Raw genomic sequence first — 21,579 nt, forward strand, 5'->3', positions numbered from 1 at the left:
CAATCTTACAACATATCAAAAATATAATACACTATGATTAAGTGGGATTTATTCCAGTAATAAATGTATACTTCAATATATGCAAATCAATAAATATGATATATCGTATCAACAGAATGAAGGATAAAACTCATATGATTATTGTAATGGATACAGATAGAGCATCCAATACAAGGCACAATCCATTTATGATAAAAAAAGAAACTTCTCTACAAATTAGGTATGGAATGAACATACCTCAGCCCTCAACAAAAAGGGCATATAGGACAAACTTTCAGCTAACATCATTCTGAATGGCAAAAAAACGAGAGTCTTTTATCTAAGAACTGGAACAAGACAAGGATACCTACTCTTATTCAACATACTACAGGAAATCTTATTCAGAGCAATTAGGAAAGAAAAAGGAAAAAAAAAAAAAAGGGGGGGCATCCAAATTGGAAAAGTGGAAGTTAAGTTGTCCTTTGTAGATGGCATAATCTTATATGACATAAAACCACCACCAAAAATATTTTAGAACTGATAAATAAATTCGGTAAACTTTCAGAGTACAAGATCAACATACAAAAATCAGTAGCATTTTTATACACCAATGAGAAACTAGCTGAAAACTAAATCAAGAATTTTATCTCATTTACAATAGGCACCAAATAAATAAATAAATAAATAGGAAAGGAAAACAAAAACAAAAACAAAAACAAAACCTCTGAATAAATTTAACCAGGAAGAAGAAAGAACTCTGCAAGGAAAACTGCAAAACTCTGATAAAAGACATTGAAGAGCGCACAAACAAATGGAAACACATCTGATGCTAATGGATTAGAAGAATTAATATTGTTATAATATCCACACCACACCACCCAAAGCAATATACAAATTCAATACATTTCTTACCAAAATACCAATGACTTTCTTTACAAAATAGAAAAACAATCTTAAAGTTCATATGGAACCACAAAAGACCCTGTATAGACAAAGTAACACTGAGCAAAAAGAACAAAGCTGGAGGTATCACACTTCCTGACTTAAAATATACTGCAAAGCAATAGTAACCAAACAGCATTGCATTGGTATAAGAATAGACATAGACCTATGGAACAGAGAACCCAGATATAATCCTTTCATTTATAGTCAACTGATTGTCTTCAAAGGTGCTAACTAAGAATATACATTGAAGAAAAGACAACTTCTTTAATAAATGATGCTAACAGTACTGGATATCCACATGCAAAAGAATGTAATTAGACACCTATGTTTTATCAAACACTAAAATACAACTGAAAATGGATTGGAAACTTAAATGCTAAGACCTCAAACCATAAACTGATAAAAGAAAACATAGGAGAAATGCTTCAGGACATTAGGCCAAAAAAATAATAACTAAGACCTCAAAAGAACAGGTAGCAAAAACAAAAATACACAAATGGGAACATATTAAAATAATAAACTTCTGCATAACAAAGGAAACAATAGTGTAAAGAGACAAAAGAGTAGGAGAAAATATTTGCATACTATTCATCTGATGAGGGACTATTATTCAGAACTAAATAAGGAATTAAAATACCTCAATTCCCAGAAGCATAAAAACAAGCAAACAAATTATTCCACGGAAAATTGGGCAAATAATCTGAATAGATATTTCTCTAAAGAAGACATACAAATGGCCAACAGATATATAACAAAGTGGTCAACATCACTAACATCAGGGAAATACAAATCAAAGCTACAATGAGATATTATCTTGCCCAAGAACGAGATATTATCTTACCCAAGTATGAATGGTTACTATGGAAAAACAAAAACAAAACCAATGCTGGTGAGGATGTAGATCAAAGGAAATTATTATACACTATCAGTGGAAATGAAATTAGTACAGAAATTATGGAAAAGAGTAGAGAGTGTCTCAGAAAACAAAACTAGAACTTTTATAAATTCCAGACTTCTACCCTGGGTATTCATCCAATGCAAAGCAAATCAATATATCAAAGGGATACCTGCATCCTCATGATTATTGAAACATTATTCACAATAACCAAGCTATAGAATCAATTATTATTTGCAAAACATAGATGTAACTAGAGGTCATTATATTAAGTGAAAAAAGCCAGGCATTTAAGACAAATATTGCATGTTCTCATTCATGTGTCGTGTTTTAAAAAGAAGTTTAACACTTTAAAAAGTTTATCTCATGAAGGTACAGTATATATATTTACCAGAGGCTAGGAACGACAGTGAAGGAATGAAAAGAAGTTAGTTAATGGGTAGAAACATACAGTTAGATAACAGAAGTAGCTTCTACTGTTTGATAACATAGTAGGGTAATGATAATTAACAATTAACATAAATTGTATATTTAAAAATAGCTAGAAGAGAGGATTTGAAATGCTTCCAACACAAATAACTGGTAAGTGTTTAAGGTGATGGATATTCTAAATACTGTTTTGATCATTTCACAAGTTATGTACATATTATAATAGCGCATGAACCCCATAAATATGTATAATTATTAGATATCAATACAAATTGCTTTAAAATATGCCTACATGGAGGGTTGGCACCTCTGCATTGTTCAAGGGTCAAGTGTGTGTGCATGTGTGTGTGTGCACGCGCACACATAAATAACAGACCAGTAATGTTTTAGGCTGTACTTCTAAGTAAAATTTACACATAATTTCCTAGAAATAAAATTTTTCATATAAAAGAGCATTATTCAGATAAACTTTCTTTGGTAAATAATATGAGAAAATCAATTTATATGTTAATTTTTACATTATTTTTCAATAGAAAAGGCATAATTGATATTAACCAAATTGTTATTACAATATAAAAAGAAACATTTTGTATGATACAAAAGCAGGATATGTGTGTATGCATACATATATATATATACACATACACATGTATATACACACACACACATCGTTTTACTTAACAAGGAGCTAATTTTAAATAACCTAGTTTATAAATAAATAAAATTGATATAATATAAAACATTTCAATTTCTTAGATAAATAAAATTCAGTTAAATTTAAAAGGTGAAAAATTTATATGATCTGAAGAGAAACCATAGTATAATTCAGTTAAATATAAACATCTAAACCTTGTTAAAACTCATATTTTTTTCAGATTCACTGTGTACTGTCAATTTTATTCGTAGTGAAAATTCTTGCTATTCTACAAAATAGTGAACACATTTTGAATGTACAAAAATTATTTTCCATATATTGCTTACTTATCTGAGCAAACTTAAGGTTACTTCTTAGTAAAATAACATTTGCTTACTGAGAAAATCTTTGTTCATTCTGAATAAAATATGCAAATAAACATTCTATTTGCTAATCTACTACATTCTTTATGTTTGTTTGTTTGTTTGTTTGAGATAGGGTCTCGCTCTGTCACCCTGGTTCCAGCATAGCTGGGACTACAGACACAACCCCCATGCCCTCTTAATTTTTTTTTTTTCTTTTCTTTTTTCTTTTTTCTTTTTTTTTTGAGATATAGGATTTCTGCCATGTTGCCCAGGCTCGTCTTGAAGCCCTGGACTCAAGTGATCCTTCTGCCTTAATTTCCAAAAGAGTTTATTCTACAAGCCTGAGCCACCAAGTCTGGCCTAAAATCTTCTAATGGAAATTCTCAAAGCTATTTTTTTCCATTTTCCTGAATTAATCAGCTTAACATGTGATTTTTTTGGGCAATTTTCTTCCCTGTGTCTTGAAAAACAGCTCTGTTTAGGGAGGAAACCTGCACTGACATTTTGTATTTCTCTGTGTATCTGTGTCTGCATTTTCACACCACTATATCTAATTATTTATATCAGTTCATCTTTCACTTTGGTTTTATTTCTATACATTTACTTTTAGACAAGTTCTTTGTTTTAATAAAGTTTACTGACAAATTTAGGTTTTTATACTACAACAACCCCATCAAATGAATGTCAAGTGGTTGCTGTTTTTCATTATAATTTAATTTTTATTGCTCTAATCAGGATGTGCAGCATTTTGGAGACATCTGTCCATCTTAAGAATTTACTGTGAAAGTGGCTAAAATATGGTTTTAAAAAGAAGCAATATTATAAAAAGAGGTTTCTGTGAAAAACTGTAGTAAATGCATATTGGGCACATTCAAACAAATTCTAGATTAAATGCTTGAATGAAAAAAGCTTTTTTTGTTTTCATCAACTTAAATGTAGAGAAAGTAATAATAACTCAAATTTTAACTATAATCAGTTAAAATTTAGAAGTAAATTTTTGGTTTAACTGCCATCATTTGACTTCCCTACTCACTATTTTAAGACTCATTTTCTTTTAAGAGAAAGAAACATTAATGAAGGGAATATTAAGGTTTCAAATGTAGAGTTTCACATTCTCCCATCTGTATAATTATGGAAATGAATAAATTATCACAGTGATAGTTTATCCTTTTTAATGGACGTTGTAAAACTGACTAAGAAGTGGAGGTTATGATAACTAAACTCCCTGATGAAGCCACTGAGACATCAATTTAGTCATCAGAAGCTCTTATATGCTCAGTTAATTATCATATTTTCCTCTCTTTGTGCTTTCAGTACAACTAAAGGACTGAAAAGAGCAGAAAAGCACAATCCTGTGCCTAATTTAATACATGTCTGAATCGTTTAGTAGTTAATTTTTCTGATTTATTTTGTCCAAAATTACTGCAGAAAGGGCAGTTCTCAAGGATTTATTCAAAATCAGCACTTTTCTAATACATGAAAGTCAAATGATTTTTTTCTAAAATGTTAAGAGCTTATAATACATCCCTATTACACCTGAAGGTTTCTTTCAGGAAAATGATGTTAGCCTTGAAAATAAGAAAATTCAAAGTAAAATGCATATACCAAATTAGAAGGTTGTCAATTGCATTATTCTGGTGTGGAGAATGGCATACAGCTTTTGCATATCAGATTAAGAAACTTTGATCTTACTCTGTTTTTACATGTTTGCACTCACAGCTTTATTTCTGACTTCTATAAAAGTTAATTAAAACTTATTGTATGCTCTGTGGTATACTACATGATAAAACAAAACAACAGTAATACTAGGTCATTATCCTCAGCTCAGTATAGATTGAGCAACCAACACATAATACAAGATAATGGCCCTCATAAAGTGCTAGATGAACACATATCAAACCCAAATTGAGGGATTATTGATCATGAAAATTGTTTTTTATTTAAAATTACATGGTCCTTGATATGACTAATGGACAAATATTTGTTACTCTAGGGAATATCATGCGGTCTTCATCTGTCAGAAAAAGCAACATATAAAGGTGCTGAATGAATAAGAAACATTGAGATGAAACAATGGACACTGTTAAAACAATATTTTAAAAATTAAATTTAAATATTAAAGGTTAATAACCAAAATTAAAATATATGCAAAAGTATATAAATACATATTACTCTCCCTATAAACTGTTTTAAAATTTTTTTCTAACATCTTTCAGAGAAGAGCAATGCCATGAAATATTTATAATTTTATATACATAGAATGTTTTAGGATCATTTTGCTATTAACAGAATAACACAAATTGGAATTCCTATTACTTTTTTAGGGTTTAAATCTTATAACTCTCTTATTTAGTAAATCATATACACACAGGAAATCATTAAAAAATTCTGAACAGTATACTAAATGCTTAGTCACAATCCTGTTAAGTAGAGGGTGAAATATGTAAAAATAAATGTATTTGTTGTTATACTTTCAGTGAATAATAAAACATCAAACGTAATGTAACAATATGAAGAACGACATGGATCTTATGGACTATTATGCACCAACATTTTATGAGTTTTTCATTTAACCCTTTCAAAACAGCTATAACGGGATTTTAGTGTAGCATAAATAAATCATGTAAACATATGATTATAATAAATTTCACTAGTATTATATGCTTATTCAGGGAAAATAAATATATTTTCTTGAATTATCATGAAAATGTCTTTTGAGACAAATTCAGAAATTCAAAAAAGTATTGTGATGATTTGAAGTGTTTGTATGGAACTTTAGTCCTAAATAATTTTCAAATTTAGAAGAATAAAAATATTTTATCCAATTTTAATTTATAGAGTTCATTTTAGTAATTTAGAACCAAATATTTTGACAAATTACTATGTACTTAAGGAATCAAAAAAAAATCTGACATGGTTTTTAATGGACATTTAGTACTTTTATTTGGGGATTTAAATAATGTCAGTAGGGGACTTAAGGTGACTTTTGTCTCATGATATTCAGAGGTAAATATTTCTCTCATTTGTCCATATAAATTAACTTCACATCCTCAGGTACTATTGCTATACATTCTTTTAGTTTCCTGTGCATTAAGACATATTTTTAATTGATAGTTTTACGAGATGTGGAAAAATACATTGAATATTTTGGGCAAAGAATATTCAAAAATATATCTTAGGCATAAAAAATGGATTGAATTAATGTGTTAAAACTATTACCATTGTATACAAACATTTTTTTTGATTATATTTTTGCTGATTGCAACATTTCAAGTTTGTCAAAATAGTAATCACTAAAAAGATAAACCAAGCAAAAATTCTTATTGTGTAAGAATTTTAGGATATATTTAAAATTTCTTTTCCTTAAATGGATAGAAAACAAATTAACAGTTTTTAAAAATAACTCCATTTTCTTTTCCTTTTCAGGTGACACAATCATCTACTATTCATGATGTTAAGCAAAAGTTTCACAAAGCATGTAAGTTTTATATATTATTTAGAATTTGAATTACAGTGCTTTATTTTCAAATAGGTTTTAATTTTTCTATAAGAGCAATATATGATAGAGTGTATGGAAACCATAGTTTTACAAGGAGCTCAGAAACGATAGTTTGCTTAATATTCCTTTGGCATAAATATTCTAGCATTTAACTCTAATTGACCCTTTAATCGCCAGCATTTTCAATTTTTCTTCACAAAGTTGTTTTTAATTTATATTTAAACTTCATTGTATTATAAAGAGAAATTTTGTATGTACTAAAGACATTAATTGATACAAGTATTTATTTCTATTTAAGCAAAATATTAGGCACATTTTTACTTCCTGTATTTATACTGGTCAAGTATCATTCACATAGAAATCCTTTACACTATTCATCTAAATTATATTGTTTAATTTTATTAATAAATTTACATCATGAATTAGTCTCTTATTTACTTAAAAATCTTTATATTTGATGTATTTCAATTATATTTTTATTTTTATACTTTCTCAATAAAGTTTACTCCAAATGTTAAATATAAAAATGTCTATAATTATTGACAAATATTGTTTTTACAAACTTTATTTTTGGAGCAGCTTTTGTTTCATAGAAAAAAATTAAATAGAAAGTACAGAGATTTCCCATATAACCATGTCCCCACACATGCCTGGCCTCCCGCATTATAAATATACCTCACAGAATGGCACATCTGTTGAAATTAATGAATACACTGGCAGACCATGATAACCAAAATTCTATTGTTTAAAGTTCTGAAACTGATCCAATAGTCCTATAGACAGTTATTTTTGTATAAACAATGAAATCGACCATTCTGTTCTTAAAGCTTGATATTTTTATTTTATCTGAGTTCCTTCCTCAGGAAAGGGTCCCTTAGCCCGCTCAAAAAGTATCAAAGAACTAAAACTCACCAGGTCATCACATCCAGACAATAAGATGCTAGGCCTCTCATTCGTCATAACTGTGTGCTTTCCCCTTGATAGTTCCTGTTTTCTTACACAGTTACATTTCCTCCCTGTTACATAAACCCCTGGTTTTAGTCAGTCAGGGAGACAGATTTGAGACAGCTCCTATCTCTTTGGCTGCAGCACCCAATTAAAGCCTTCTTCTTTGGCAACACATGTAGTCTCAGTCACTGACTTTCTGTGCTATGAGCACCTAGACCAAGACTGAACCCCTGGAATTTTGCTAACGGTTCACATTTGGTGTTGTATATTCTATGAGTTTTGCTAGGGAACATTTTTAATATTTAGATTATTTAAACAATGTGTATTTTGTGAAAATAATCATGAAACTCACAATTTAATGCATTAAATTAATTACACTTCACAGTAAATAAGTAGAGCTCTCGTATTACTTTATTTTAGGACAAACAGAAAAATTACTGAGTACTTTCTCTACATATGGCATTATGCCAAACATAAAGACTAATTCAGTAAAGGTAGAAAACGTGCCGTAAATTGTCAAAAGTAGTCTTATGTGGAAGACAATATATTCATCTAAAGAATGTAGAAATAAATTGCAAATAGTCAATGTACCTAAAATTTATAAACATTTGAGTACAATCTATTTAAAATTTGTAATTAAACAGAAAGCCTGTACAGGAAGGAATAGAATTGTTTGAAATACACTTACTCAGTTTAAAATTCTTGAGGAAATTGATATTTTTTATTTTCCCATGAAGTCATATAGGAATTGGTTATGCTGAAGAGCCAGAAAAGCATTATAGTAAGGGACAAAGAACAAAGCCAAAAAGATATATATATATCGAGAGAGAGAGAGAGAGAGAGAGAGAGAGAGAGATTATATACACATAAAATATAGTGGATTAAGTTTCTAACTATTGCATTATAGTTGTTAGCTGTATTTTTATAACAGTATTTTCCAATACATTGAGCTTTTTATCAAACTCATATTTTTATCTAATCACATAAACTATATGAGCCATGTTAGTCTGATTATCTCTATAAGTATTTTTGCTGTATTTCTACTTAAAATAAATTCATTTTAATAGTTATTTCTATCATAGCATAAAACATGGATCTCATTAAGCTAGTAATTGAATTGAATTGCCATCTTTGAAATGACTTAGACCAATTCGATCTAATAAAGTGTCTCCAGAAAGTTTAGATTACAGTAGTAAGTAGGAAGACATTTGAAAATGACTTTAATATAGAGTAAAAAGATGTAACAAGATAATTGTATGTAAAACAAAAGTAACAAAATCTTATTTATATTGTTGGAAAATGAGTACATGAATCAAAGTCGAATTTATGTATAGAAGAATGTGCAGTCACCCTGACAAAAAAAAAAAGCTTTTTTTTTTTTTTTTTTTGAGACGGAATCTTGCTCTGTCGCCCCAGTCTGGAGTGCAGTGGCCGGATGTCAGCTCACTGCAAGCTCCATCTCCCGGGTTTATGCCATTCTCCTGCCTCAGCCTCCTGAGTACCTGGGACTACAGGCGCCCGCCACCTCGCCCGGCTATATATATATATTTTTTTTTTTTTTATACTTTAAGTTCTAGGGTACATGTGCATAACGTGCAGGTTTGTTACATATGTATACTTGTGCCATGTTGCTGTGCTGCACCCATCAACTCGTCAGCACCCATCAACTCGTCATTTACATCAGGTATAACTCCCAGTGCAATCCCTCCCCCCTCCCCCCTCCCCCCTCCCCATGATAGGCCCCGGTGTGTGATGTTCCCCTTTCCGAGTCCAAGTGATCTCATTGTTCATTTCTCACCTATGAGTGAGAATATGCGGTGTTTGGTTTTCTGTTCTTGTGATAGTTTGCTAAGAATGATGGTTTCCAGCTGCATCCATGTCCCTACGAAGGACACAAACTCATCCTTTTTTGTATTTTTTAGTAGAGACGGGGTTTCACCGTTTTAGACAAGATGGTCTCGATCTCCTGACCTCGTGATCCGCCCCTCTCGGCCTCCCAAAGTGCTGGGATTACAGACTTGAGCCACGGGGCCCAGCCAAAAGTATTATTTTTATAATAATTTATGTCAACTAATAGACATAGCAATTACTTGAAATCTTTAAACTTTTAAAGGAATGCTTTTTGTATTTGTGTGGTTTAGAGCCTGCTTCTAATAATTAGGAAACTGAAGTTAAGCAGCTTACAAAAATATCCTAGAAATGTCCGGTTGCAAAAGTGGATAGCTGACAATACAATAGTATAGTTAGTTTCAATAGCTGTGTCAGGACAATAATTATTGATAGCTATTATTTTATTTCATTTTGTAAGTACTAATCTTTAACAGCTTTACTTAAATTGTGACTTTTTTCACTTTTTAAAAAGTATCTTTATTTTGAGATTTCAATCATGTAAAATATAAAAATAATATTTTAGCATTTTCCTATATATCATAGTGTATTTCAAAATTTTCTTGATCTTTAGGTTTTACAAATTGAAGATACACAAAAACACTTTTTGTTGCATTGCATTATATAAAGTATTTAAAATAATGTATTTGCCAATTTTTGAAAGACATTGAAAAATATTGCTAATCCTGAAAAATCTGTGAACATATAGACATCAGTAAAATGAATTTCTCTCACAATGGCCTTAGGATCTTATCTTTTCAGCATATTTTAAAATTAGGTAATATTGGATACTTATTAAAGTACACAAATATACACCAAAGAGATTAATCATATACGTACAAAGCCACATCTGTCAGATTTTTAAAAACTTTACTTTTTGACACCAAATTAATTTTTATGACATTTCTGACATTGTTTGCTTTCAGGCCCTGGAGTGGGAATTTAATCTTGGAAAGAAAAAAAAAAAAAAAATCTTCTCAGAAGACATTATTTCCTGAAGGCAGAATTCTTGTTATATGTCTTTTATCTCTATCTTTTGTTCTCTTAGGTGTTTTGATTAATCCTGGTATTTTGTCTTGTTACGATTTCTCAGACTTTTCAGCTTTACATTTTTCTTTGTTTTATTTTAGAATTTGGTTTACTGTAATATGTCTTTTCTCTGCAATCACAATCTTAACGTTCTTCCAAGGTTTATAATTTTTAAGTTCTGCTTTGTTATAAGAATAGTCTCTTAGGTTACCCTAGTAATGCCACAGCAATCAGACTGGTGAAGAAATAGAAAGAGAGAAAACCACATTCATGAGTTAGCTGCTAAGGCCAGGAGAGAGGAATGTTTTTCATGAAAAATAGAAGCATATAAAACTATAAATTAGATCTATGCATACACGTACAAACAAGTAATTTCACCCATTTCTTATGCTTTTCTCATTTAATGCAGCAAAAATGCATGAAATGTCCCCAGCTGCAAATCCTCAAGTGGTCTTTTTTTATCTTGATCTATTTATTTCTTAACACTTGTAATTATTGTTCTTGCTTGCATCTTCAAGTCTCTTCTAGAGAGCTTAAGAAATTTTCATGCTACTCTCTCTTATATCATGCTCTATTCAGGTTCATTTGCTCATAAGTATTCCATAGAGGAATTGTTCATTATTTTAAAAACCTAGCTGGAAAATAAATAATTATTAGTCCCAGTGACACTCTGACTAAAACTGTGTAAATATTTTTAAACATTTTTAAGAGATTTAAAAATCTTCTCTGTGTCTTTATTATTTATTCTAGCAAAGTACTACCACTCTATTTCTATTGTTACCCAATTCAACAAATAACCTACTTTTCTCTCGGGATAAAATATGACTTTACGAGAGCATGTTTAAAAACAAAATCATAACAATTTACATTTAAAGACATAATTGATGGTTATTAGCTACTCATAAATTGGGCAGTATCTTATCTAATAAGATATAAGTGGAAAAGAGCTTCAATAAGCATGACAGAACAGTTGATTTTTATAAAGTGGCCAGCTGGAGCAAGAATGAGAAAAATGTGTCTGTCTGCAAAGGAAAGTGAAAAATTCCTATAGTCTAGGTTTCCACAGAAAAGCAGATGAATGTGGTATTTTGCATTAATAGAATAAAATATATATTTATGTAAATACTTTGAAAAATTGATGAAGCGTAGGTCTACTTAATATTTTCTATAGGAACTGGGCACGAATGATTGTAAGCCAGGAAATCTCTAACAGAGATTCAGAAATACCACTGTACAAACATGCATAAAGGTAGAATTTTGTATAAAAAGAGTTTGTAAAATTATTTCTAATTATTATTTGATTGTTTTTATTGTAATTGTTTGGTTTTGATTAAATATAATTAATTATAATTGTTATTGTTTTACAATTTAGTTATAATTTAATTAATTATAATGACACATTAATTTTATTTTATTATTGAATTGTGTTTATAATTTACAATTTAAATTACAATGTAATTAATGTAAAATTAATTATGTGTTATTATTATTACTAGGTTTGTAGTTAAAAGTGGTTTGTTTTCACAAGATAAGATGCTCTAAATGGCACTCCAAATAGCATCTATAGTTTCTACAGATAAACTAGTCATTCATCAGTTATAATGGATGACCACTCCTGTGATTATTCAATGTGGGTAAACACCATAATTACAATTAAAATCACAGGTTTGATGTTGGGTGAAAAAATAGTTTGGGAACATATTGAATGAGGTTCAATCTTCATGCAGTAGCAAATCATGCCCTGTATTAAATATTTTCAAAATTATATCAAAATCTATTTTCAAAGCTTATGTCAAAGCTCATACAAAATGTACAGTATGAACTGTGTGATATTTTAATTTAGATTAGCATATTACTAAGCACATGATTAATAGTTTTCTTTCTGGATAAATCATCATTAACATTGTGGATCCTTACCTGAGATAAAAGTTTTATTACATGTTTTGATAATTTTAAGTAGTAAGTACTTTTTAGGGTTTCTTTAGGATGACTAAAGATTAAATAGAGGGAACCATCAGAAGTAACACACGTGGAATTTTTCTACTCTCTGATTTTGTGTGGACTAGTAACATACTAGTCAAATTGATAAAAATTACTTGCATTTAAGATAACTAGAGATAATAACAAAAACGTAAATATATGAAAAAAACTTACTGCTTGTGAAATTTATGTTGTTATTGCTCTTCTTTCTTTTCTCAAATCTAAATGTCTCTGAGAAATTATTAGCCTCCTGTGCTTTTCAAACATTATCCCTCAGACACATAACTCTCTTAGCTTTCACTGGCATTCTTCACCTGGCGAAATCTCTTTTTTATTGGAGAATCCTCTTCTCTTCTCTTTTCTTTTCTTTTCTTTTCTCTTCTCTTCTCTTCTCTTCTCTTCTCTTCTCTTCTCTTCTCTTCTCTTTTTTCTTTTCTTTTCTTTTCTTTTCTTTTCTTTTCTTTTCTTTTCTTTTCTTTTCTTTTCTTTTCGAGACGGAGTCTCGCTCTGTTGACCAGGTTGGAGTGCAGTGGCACGATCTTGGCTCACTGCAAGCTCTGCCTCCCGGGTTCACGCCATTCTCCTGCCTCAGCCTCCTGAGTAGCTGGGACTACAGGCTCCCGCCACGCCCCGCTAGATTTTTGTATTTTTTAGCAGAAACGGGGTTTCACCGTGTTATCCAGGATGGTCTCGATCTCCTGACCTCGTGATCCACCCGCCTCAGCTTCCCAAAGTGCTGGGATTACAGGCATGAGCCACCGCTCCCGGCATGGAGAGTCTATTTCTAAAACCTATAAAGTTTATATCCAAAAAATTGTCTCCTAATACTTAGCAGCCATATTTCTTCTTCAAATTAATTTGTCTTTGTTAAATTTCTTATTTTCTACCAGTGTTATAGCATCATTATTTCTTGGTTTCTTGACCATTTGAACTACCTTTAAAACATTTTTATTTAAATTGTCTTTTATGCAAAGTATTCCTATACCTTTATCCATGTTTATTCACATCTTTTTTATACCAGTAAGAATCATCTTTCTCTGTTTAAAAACCTTCACTTAATTATCAAGATACATATGCCTTCGTGATCTCTAAGATAATTTTCCTCACTCCTTCAATCTGTACTCTCATTTTCTCTATATAATTTAAAAATTATAGTTAATAACAAAGTGCAGCCCTTGTTGTCAAATATAATGTCTTATAATATCACTACATGTCCTACTCTATTTTGCATTAGCATATATAACAATAACAATTTTTTTCAGAATTTATTATGTGCCACGGACCTAAAATATTTCTATTGTAGCATAGTTTGAAAATAATTGTGACAATATTTTGATCATTTAGGTACAATTATAATTTTTATGTTTCAGATAAAAATCTTAAATATTATACAACTTGTCCCAGGTCACGTAGCTAATAAGTGACAAAGATGGAATTTAAACTCAAGCAGCATGACTCTGTACCGTGTGCTATAACCACTAGCCTCCATTCCCTCTCTTTTCCTGAAAAATTCTCATTAATTTTTTCAGGCAGAAGTCCCAGGAGTACCCAGTTATTTTACTTGAGAAAGGTTACTTACTCAAATAGAAAACTGCAAAGTTTGCTTTAGAAATTATGTAGTGAATAATATCACAGCAAATCTGAACATAGTTCACAATTGGTTACAATAACTGAAATCTCTGTCTAAGATCATATGGTAGTGTAAAAAAAACTACTAAACTATTAATACAAACAACAGCTAATATGGATATAGAAGAAGAGTGCAAATATGGCTTAAAATTGCTAATAAATTATTCTCCTTTGAGACTGATCTAAAAAATAGTAATATATAAATTGAAAGAGTCAATGAATGATTAACAGCTGAAGTATAATTTGTGCACTGACTCTGTGTCATAAAAGTTTCTGAACAACAGAATCAAAATCATTTTGCCCATGACTTTCGTGTTATCTATTAGTTGAAAACACCGTACAAAGTTTTAGTGATGTTTATTATCTATCACAATACTTGTCTAAGCAGTTCCCAGAAAGAACCATGGTGAACGAAGCAAACTAAGAAACAATGAAATTAACAGGACAAGAAAGGGTATATAATTTATTGTGATGGTTGGAATGCATATAAATCTTTGCCAAAATGCTGGGAGACATAAACAGTGCTAAACTTTGAAAGGTTCAAGGATAGTAACTCAGGACAAAGACAGCAGAGCAGGAGGATTTATCACATATAGTAGAAAATAATGAGTGTTCGCTGAGCAATTTGAAAGTAGCCTCCTGGACAAGGCTGTGGAATTCCCTGAACTCTTAACAAAAAAAGCCAGAAAAATGATAAATGCAACCAATAATAAAAAAAAAAAAAAGTGGCAGAATGCTTTAAAAAAATAAAATCTCCTCTACTGCTAACTCAAAAAGTACCTAAGATTCTCCCTATTGTTTGTTGGGTTAAAAAACAATTATGAGGGCCGGATGCAGTGGCTCACGCTTGTAATCCCAGCACTCTGGAGGCTGAGGCAGGCGGATCATGAGGTCAGGAGTTCGAGACCAGCCTGGTCAATATGGCGAAACCCCATCTCTACCTAAAATACAAAAATTAGCTGGGTGTGGTGGCGTGCGCTTGTAATCCCAGCTACTCAGGTGACTGAGGCAGAAGAATCGCTTGAATCTGGGAGGCAGAGGTTGCAGTGAACCAAGTTTGTGCCATTGCACTCCAGCCTGGGTGACAAGAGCAAGACTCTATCTCAAAAAAACAAACAAAAATAAAAGAAAAACAAACAAACAAACAGTTATGAGCCTTGTCAACATTTTAGATGGAGAAATGGGGTAATTTGCCAAATTATTCATATTCATTTTTTGGTAACAGACATGGTTACATTTTATGAAAGCTATATAAACAAGTGGTCATTCTAAGAACCTTCTAGGAACTTTAGTCAGGAAGGTCCAATAAGCACTTTTATTATTAGGCAGCAATATCACCAGTTTTTTCATAGTATATGTGTTTTTCAAGATTGAGATGTGTTAACAAAACCTGTTAGTGTTGATGCCCTGGTTATGGAGGAAATCCTAACAAACATGCTCACTGGAGACAAAGAAACTGAATTATTAACTCTCTTCCCACAGTTGAGCACAACAAAAGAGATACATCAGCATCTTCCATGGACATGAAATAAGTATCTCAGCAAAAGGGAAAGCATTTTTATGAATCATATTTCACCAATTTACAACTGAAAACATTTTTAAAATTTCTACTTTTTATTTAGCATACTACATACATTCTTTGACAATTTTATACCATATATTGTTATTATCCTTCAATTTTAGACAAAAGATCATTAAAGTTTTGAAGATCATTATCATTTGGTAACAAAAAATTTCTTATTTGACATAAAAAATTGACTACTCAGTGTGACTACAATAAAATGCTGATCAAATTTATTTTGCTGCATGCATAATGTCATTAGATATTCATATAAGTGATGAGAATTCTATGTGATATATGACACTTTTTGTATTTGTATTTTGTATTGATTTTTTGCCCATATACATGCACAAATTGAAAGACATTCTGGAATGTATTAATGATTGCATTAGTTTTAAAATTATGAGAATTTTATTTTATTATTGTATTCAACTTTTAGGTTCAGGGGGTGCATGTGCAGGTTTGTTATGTGAGTAAATTGCCTGTTGCTGGTGTTGGTGTGCAAATGATTTTATTACCGGTGTTGTGAACACAGTAATGAATAGTTAGTTTTTTGACTCTCACCCTCCTCCAACCCTCCACCCTCAAGCAGGCTCCAGTGTCTATCGTTCCTCTCTTAATATTCATATGTGCTCAGTGCTTTGCTCCCACTTATAAGTGAGAACATGCAGTGTTTGCTTTTCTGTTCCTATGTTAATTTATATATGATAATGGCCTCCAGCTCCATCCATGTTGATGCAAAGGACATAATTTTACTATTTTTATGGCTGCATAGTACTCCATGACATTATATGTACCGTATTTTCTTTAACCAGTCCACTGTTGATGAGCCAGTAGGTTGATTTCATGACTTTGCCATTGTGAATAATGCTGCAATGAACATATGAGTACATGTGTCTCTTTGGTAGAATGACTTGTATTCCTTTGGGTGTATACACAGTAAGGGGATTGCTGAGTCAAACGATAGTTCTGTTTTAAATTCATTGAGAAATCTCCAACGGTGACTGAACTAATTTACATCACCACCAAGAATGTATATGTGTCCCCTTTCCTCTACAACCTTGCCAACATCTGTTATATTTTTAACAATGGTCATTTTGATTGGTGTGAGATCGTAATTCATTGTGGTTTTGATTTGCATTTCTCTAATGATTAGTGACACGGAGCTTTTTTTTTTTTTTCATATGCATGTATATCATCTTTTACATGTCTATTCATGTTATTTTCCCATTTTTAATGGGGCTGTTTGTTATATGCTTACTCAATTGTTGAAGTTCCTGCTAGGAGCTGGATACTAGATCTTTGTCAGATGCATAGTTTGCAAATATTTTCTCCCATTCTGTAGGTTGTTTATTGATTTTGTTGATAGTTGCTTTTGCTGTGCAGAAGCTCTTTAGTTTAATTAGATTACATTTGTTAATCATTGCTTTTGTTACAATTGCTTTTGGCATCTTTGTCATGAAATCTTTCCCACTTCCTGTGTCTGGAATGGTATTACACTATCTTGTCTTCCAGGGTTTTTACAGTTTGGGTTTTACATTTCAGTCTTTAATCCATCTTTACATTTAAGTATTCAATTCACCAAATCAAGTTGAATTTTGTATATAGTGAAAGAACGGTGTCCAGTTTCAATCTCCTGCATATGGTCAACCAGTTATCCAAGTGCCATTTATTGAATGGGGAGTCCTTTTCTCCATTCCTTGTTATTGAAAACTTTGTCAAAGATCGGATTATTGTATTTGTGTGGCTTTTTTTCTGGTCTCTCTATTCTGTTCCATTGATCTATGTGTCTGTTTTTGTACCAGTACCATACTATTTTGATTACTATGGCCTTGTAATATAGTTTAAAGTCAGGTAATGTTATGCTTCCAGCTTTATTAGTTTGCTTAGATTCCTTTGGTTGTTTGGGATCTTTATTGGTTCTACATCAATTTTAGAATAGTTTTATTATTCTAATTCTGTGAAAAAATGTCTTTGATAGTTTGAAATGAATAACATTGAGTCTGTACATTGCTTTGGTCAGTATGGCCATTTTAACAATATTGATTCTTTCTGTACATGAGCATGTAATTTTTTTTTTTGTTTCTTTGTGTCATCTCTGATTTCCTTCAGCAGTGTTTTGTAATTCTTATTGTAGACATCATCCACTTCTCTGATTAACTGTATTCCCAGGTATTTATGTTTTTGTTGCTATTGTGAATGAGATTGTATTTTTGATTTGGCTCCCAGCTTTAACACTATTGGTGTGTAGAAATGTTACTGAATTTTGTACAATGATTTTGTATTGTAAAATTTGCTGAGGTGTTTTATTAATTCTAGGAGCCTTTGAGCCCAGACTATGGAGTTATCTAGATACAGAATCATATCCTCTATGAAGAGAGATAGTTTGACTTCCTCTCTTCCTATTTGGATGCCTTTTTAAAATGTATTTTGCCTAATTACTCTAGGTAGAACTTCCAGTACTGTGTTGAATAGGAATGGTAAGAGTAGAATTCTTTGTCTTATTTTCGGTATTAAGTGGAATGTTTCCAGGTTTTGCCTGTTTAGTACGATGTTGGCAAAGATGGCTTTTATTATTTTGAGGTATGTTCCTTTTATGTGTGTGTGTGTGTGTGTATATATGTATATATGTGTGTGTGTATATATATATTTAACATGAAGAAGTACTGAATTTAATGAAAAGCCGTTTCGCATCTATTGATATGATCATGTGAGTTTTGATTTTAGTTCTGTCTATATGATAAATTACATTTATTGATTTGTGTACCTTGAACTACCTATTATCCTGTGAAGCCTATTTTATTGTGGCCAATTGTAATGTGCTGCTGAATTCAGTTTGCTACTGTTTTGTCGACAATTTTGAAAATATCTTCATCGGGGTTTTTGTCCTAAGATTTTCTTTTTTTGTTTTGTGTCTGCCAGATTTTTGGTATCAGAATAATGCTGGCCTCATAGATTGAGTTAGGAAGGAGTCCTTCTTCCTCAATTAAAAGAAAAAAAAAAAAAACAATTTTAGTAGCATTGGTACCAGTTCGTTTTGAAAGTCTGGTAAAGTTTGGCCGCAATTCTGTCTGGCTAGGGCTTTTTCTGGTTGGTAGGTTTTTTTATTCCTTATTCAGTTTTGGAATTTATTATTGGTCTGTTCAGAATTTCAATTTCTTTTTTTCAATTTCAATCTTGGGAGGCTGTATGTTTCCAGGAATTTATTGATTTCTTCTAGGTGTTCTAATTTCTGTGCATACATGTGTTTGTAATATTCTCAGAATTTCTTTTTGTGTTTATTTGGGGTAATGTTATCTATATCATTTCTGCTTGTGTTTGTTTGGAACTTCTCTATTTTGTTCTTCATTAGTCTAGCATCTATCAATCTTATTTATTATTTCAAAAAATAAACTTTTAGTTTCATAGATCTTTTATGTGGTTTTTAACATATCAATTTCATTTCATTCAGTTCAGCTGTGATTTTGTATATTTCTTTCCTTCTACTAGCTTTGGATGATTTGCTACTGCTTTTCTAGTTTCTCTAGATGCGAGGTTGTTAATGTGAGAGCTTAGTAACTTCTTGATGTAGATGTTTCGCTATAAACTTTCCTCTTAACACTGCTTTCGTTGTGTCCTGGAGATTCTGGTACTTTGTATCTTTGTTTTCATTAGTTTCAAAGATTTTTTAAAATTTCTGCCCTAATTTTATTATTTGCCCAAAAGCTATTCAGGAGCAGATTGCTTAATTTCTATGTAGGTATATGGCTCCAAGTGATCTGCTTAGTGTTGATTTGTATTTTTATTGTGCTGTACTCTGAGTGTAGCTGGAATAATTTCAGTTTTTCATAATTTGTTGAGAATTACTTCATGGCCAAGTATGTGGTTGATCATAGATTATGTGCAAATAAGAATGTGTATTTTGGGGGGTGCAATATTATGTAGATATCTGTTAGGTTCATTTTGTAAAAACTAAAGTAGAGTTTCCTCTTCAAAGACTTTCCTCCCCGTCTAATTAGGAATAAATAGTAACTTCTCTTAGAAACAAAATTTATTCAAAGACTTGTGCTAACATTCTTAAATATCTGCTAGCCATAATAAAGAAATCAATGTGCTTTATGTTCTTATCTCCCACAACTTAGCCTAAATATTTTCCCTGGCATGCTTATACTGTCCAAGCAAGCATTAGGTCATAGCCTGTTCCTCTTCCTTACTTAAAAATGTTTTTACCTTTCTCAGCATTCCACAAGTTACTTCCTCCTTCCTTTGTTCTCCTCTACCTTTGCCTCTTTTAAGAAGTTCTAAGTTGCTAGCCAATTGGGACAAATACAGAATGTGAGGTCCCGTTGCAGTCAATGGAAACCAGACATAGCAGTAGGGTGAACATGTCAGGTTATAAATGACCCTGTCTCTTTTGTTCGGTGTACTCTCATGGCAAAACTGCTGGCGAGTGTACCCTTTCTGCAGGAAGTAAAAATGGTCTTGCTGAGTAAATTAAATTTATGTTCAAGTGCCATTTCTTTACGGCACCGGGGAACAAGCATTTCAAACAATTTGGTAAAGTGTCGAATTTAGGTCATGAATATATTTGTTAGTTTTCTCCCTTGATGATTTGCCTAACACTGTCATTTGGGTGTTGAAGTTCCCCACTATTATTTTGTGGTTCTCTAAGTCTCTTCATAAAAATCGAAGAACTTGTTTTATTAATCTGGTGTTTACAGTGTTGGGTGATTATATATTTAGGATAGTTAAGTCTTTTTGAATGGAATCCTTTACCATTATGTAATGTCCTCCTTTGTCCTTTTTGATAGTTGTTGTTTTAAAGTTTGTTTTGCCTAACATTAGAACAGCAAACCCCCCCCCCCACTTTTTTTTTTCCATTTGCCTGATATATCTGTCCCCAAAGAACAAAGGCCTGCAGCTTTGTTCTTTGACCTCTCAAGATTAAGTGTGTGCTGTGGTGGAGGGGTCAAGATGTTCCCAGTCTTCTGGCAACAACACTCCAATGGGGGTGCATGACAAATTTTTCAGTAGGGTAGAAGTGGGCCCTTGCACATTTGGATGTGTGACAGCAGAAGGTCCATGCATATGGACACACCTGTGGATATACACACACCTGTACATTGGTGGGATGATGACGGGTTCATCAGGTGGGTGTTGTGTGGGTCCGTGTATGCATATAAGTCAGTAAAGTGGCAGATGGAAGGCTGCAGGCGAGTGTGCACGGGTGTGTGGGTGGGTGCATGGTGGCAGAGGTCTGTCTGCAAAAGACAGACTCTGATGGATAGTCAGGGTTGGCTGGTGAAAGTTATGGCAGTGACCACTGACAAGCTGAGGCTGTGCTGCAAGTGAGTGCAGTCATGCTGAGACCCTGGGAGAAGTTGACAGACAAAGGGGTGCTTAGATCAGACTGGCCCTGTCACGTGGGCAAGGCCACCCCACTCTGTCCAGTCCAGCAGCTAACAAAGGCTAAAGCCACTGAGTGGAGGATGTTGAGCCTTGTGGGATGGGTGCCCATGGCTGTGCTCCACTGTGTCTGCTCCTGCACCAAACCTTCTGTGCCCTATGCAGGTTGGAGTTCTGTCTTTGCCAATTCTCCAGGTAGTTTTACCTGCCAGCTCAGATGTCCGTGGAGATTATACAGTCTCTCACCGATGGGATTCCAGAAGTCCATGGCGAGAGTGGGCCATTCCACACCTATTGCACTCACCCCTTCCCCAGGAGCCATTCAGGTCCAGGAATGAGTCTCAATACTTGGCAACCCCATGAAGGGTTCCGAGTTCCTTCCCATTTTAACCCAGGATCTGTGTCCTCTCTCTG

The 21,579-nt window shown here is 32.3% G+C and overlaps 1 protein-coding gene across 2 annotated transcripts in view; it reads left to right on the forward strand.

Annotated features, from left to right (window-relative positions):
- TECRL (trans-2,3-enoyl-CoA reductase like) overlaps positions 1-21,579 on the forward strand; it is a 121,926-nt gene that overhangs the window by 21,938 nt on the left and 78,409 nt on the right. For both annotated transcript variants that reach the window (XM_007998595.3, XM_073017806.1), the window contains exon 2: positions 6,674-6,725. In XM_007998595.3, coding sequence (XP_007996786.1) covers positions 6,674-6,725 — 52 coding nt within the window. The remainder of the gene's footprint in view (positions 1-6,673; positions 6,726-21,579) is intronic.

Source organism: Chlorocebus sabaeus, chromosome 7, assembly GCF_047675955.1.
Source record: "Chlorocebus sabaeus isolate Y175 chromosome 7, mChlSab1.0.hap1, whole genome shotgun sequence".
NCBI lineage: Eukaryota > Metazoa > Chordata > Mammalia > Primates > Cercopithecidae > Chlorocebus > Chlorocebus sabaeus.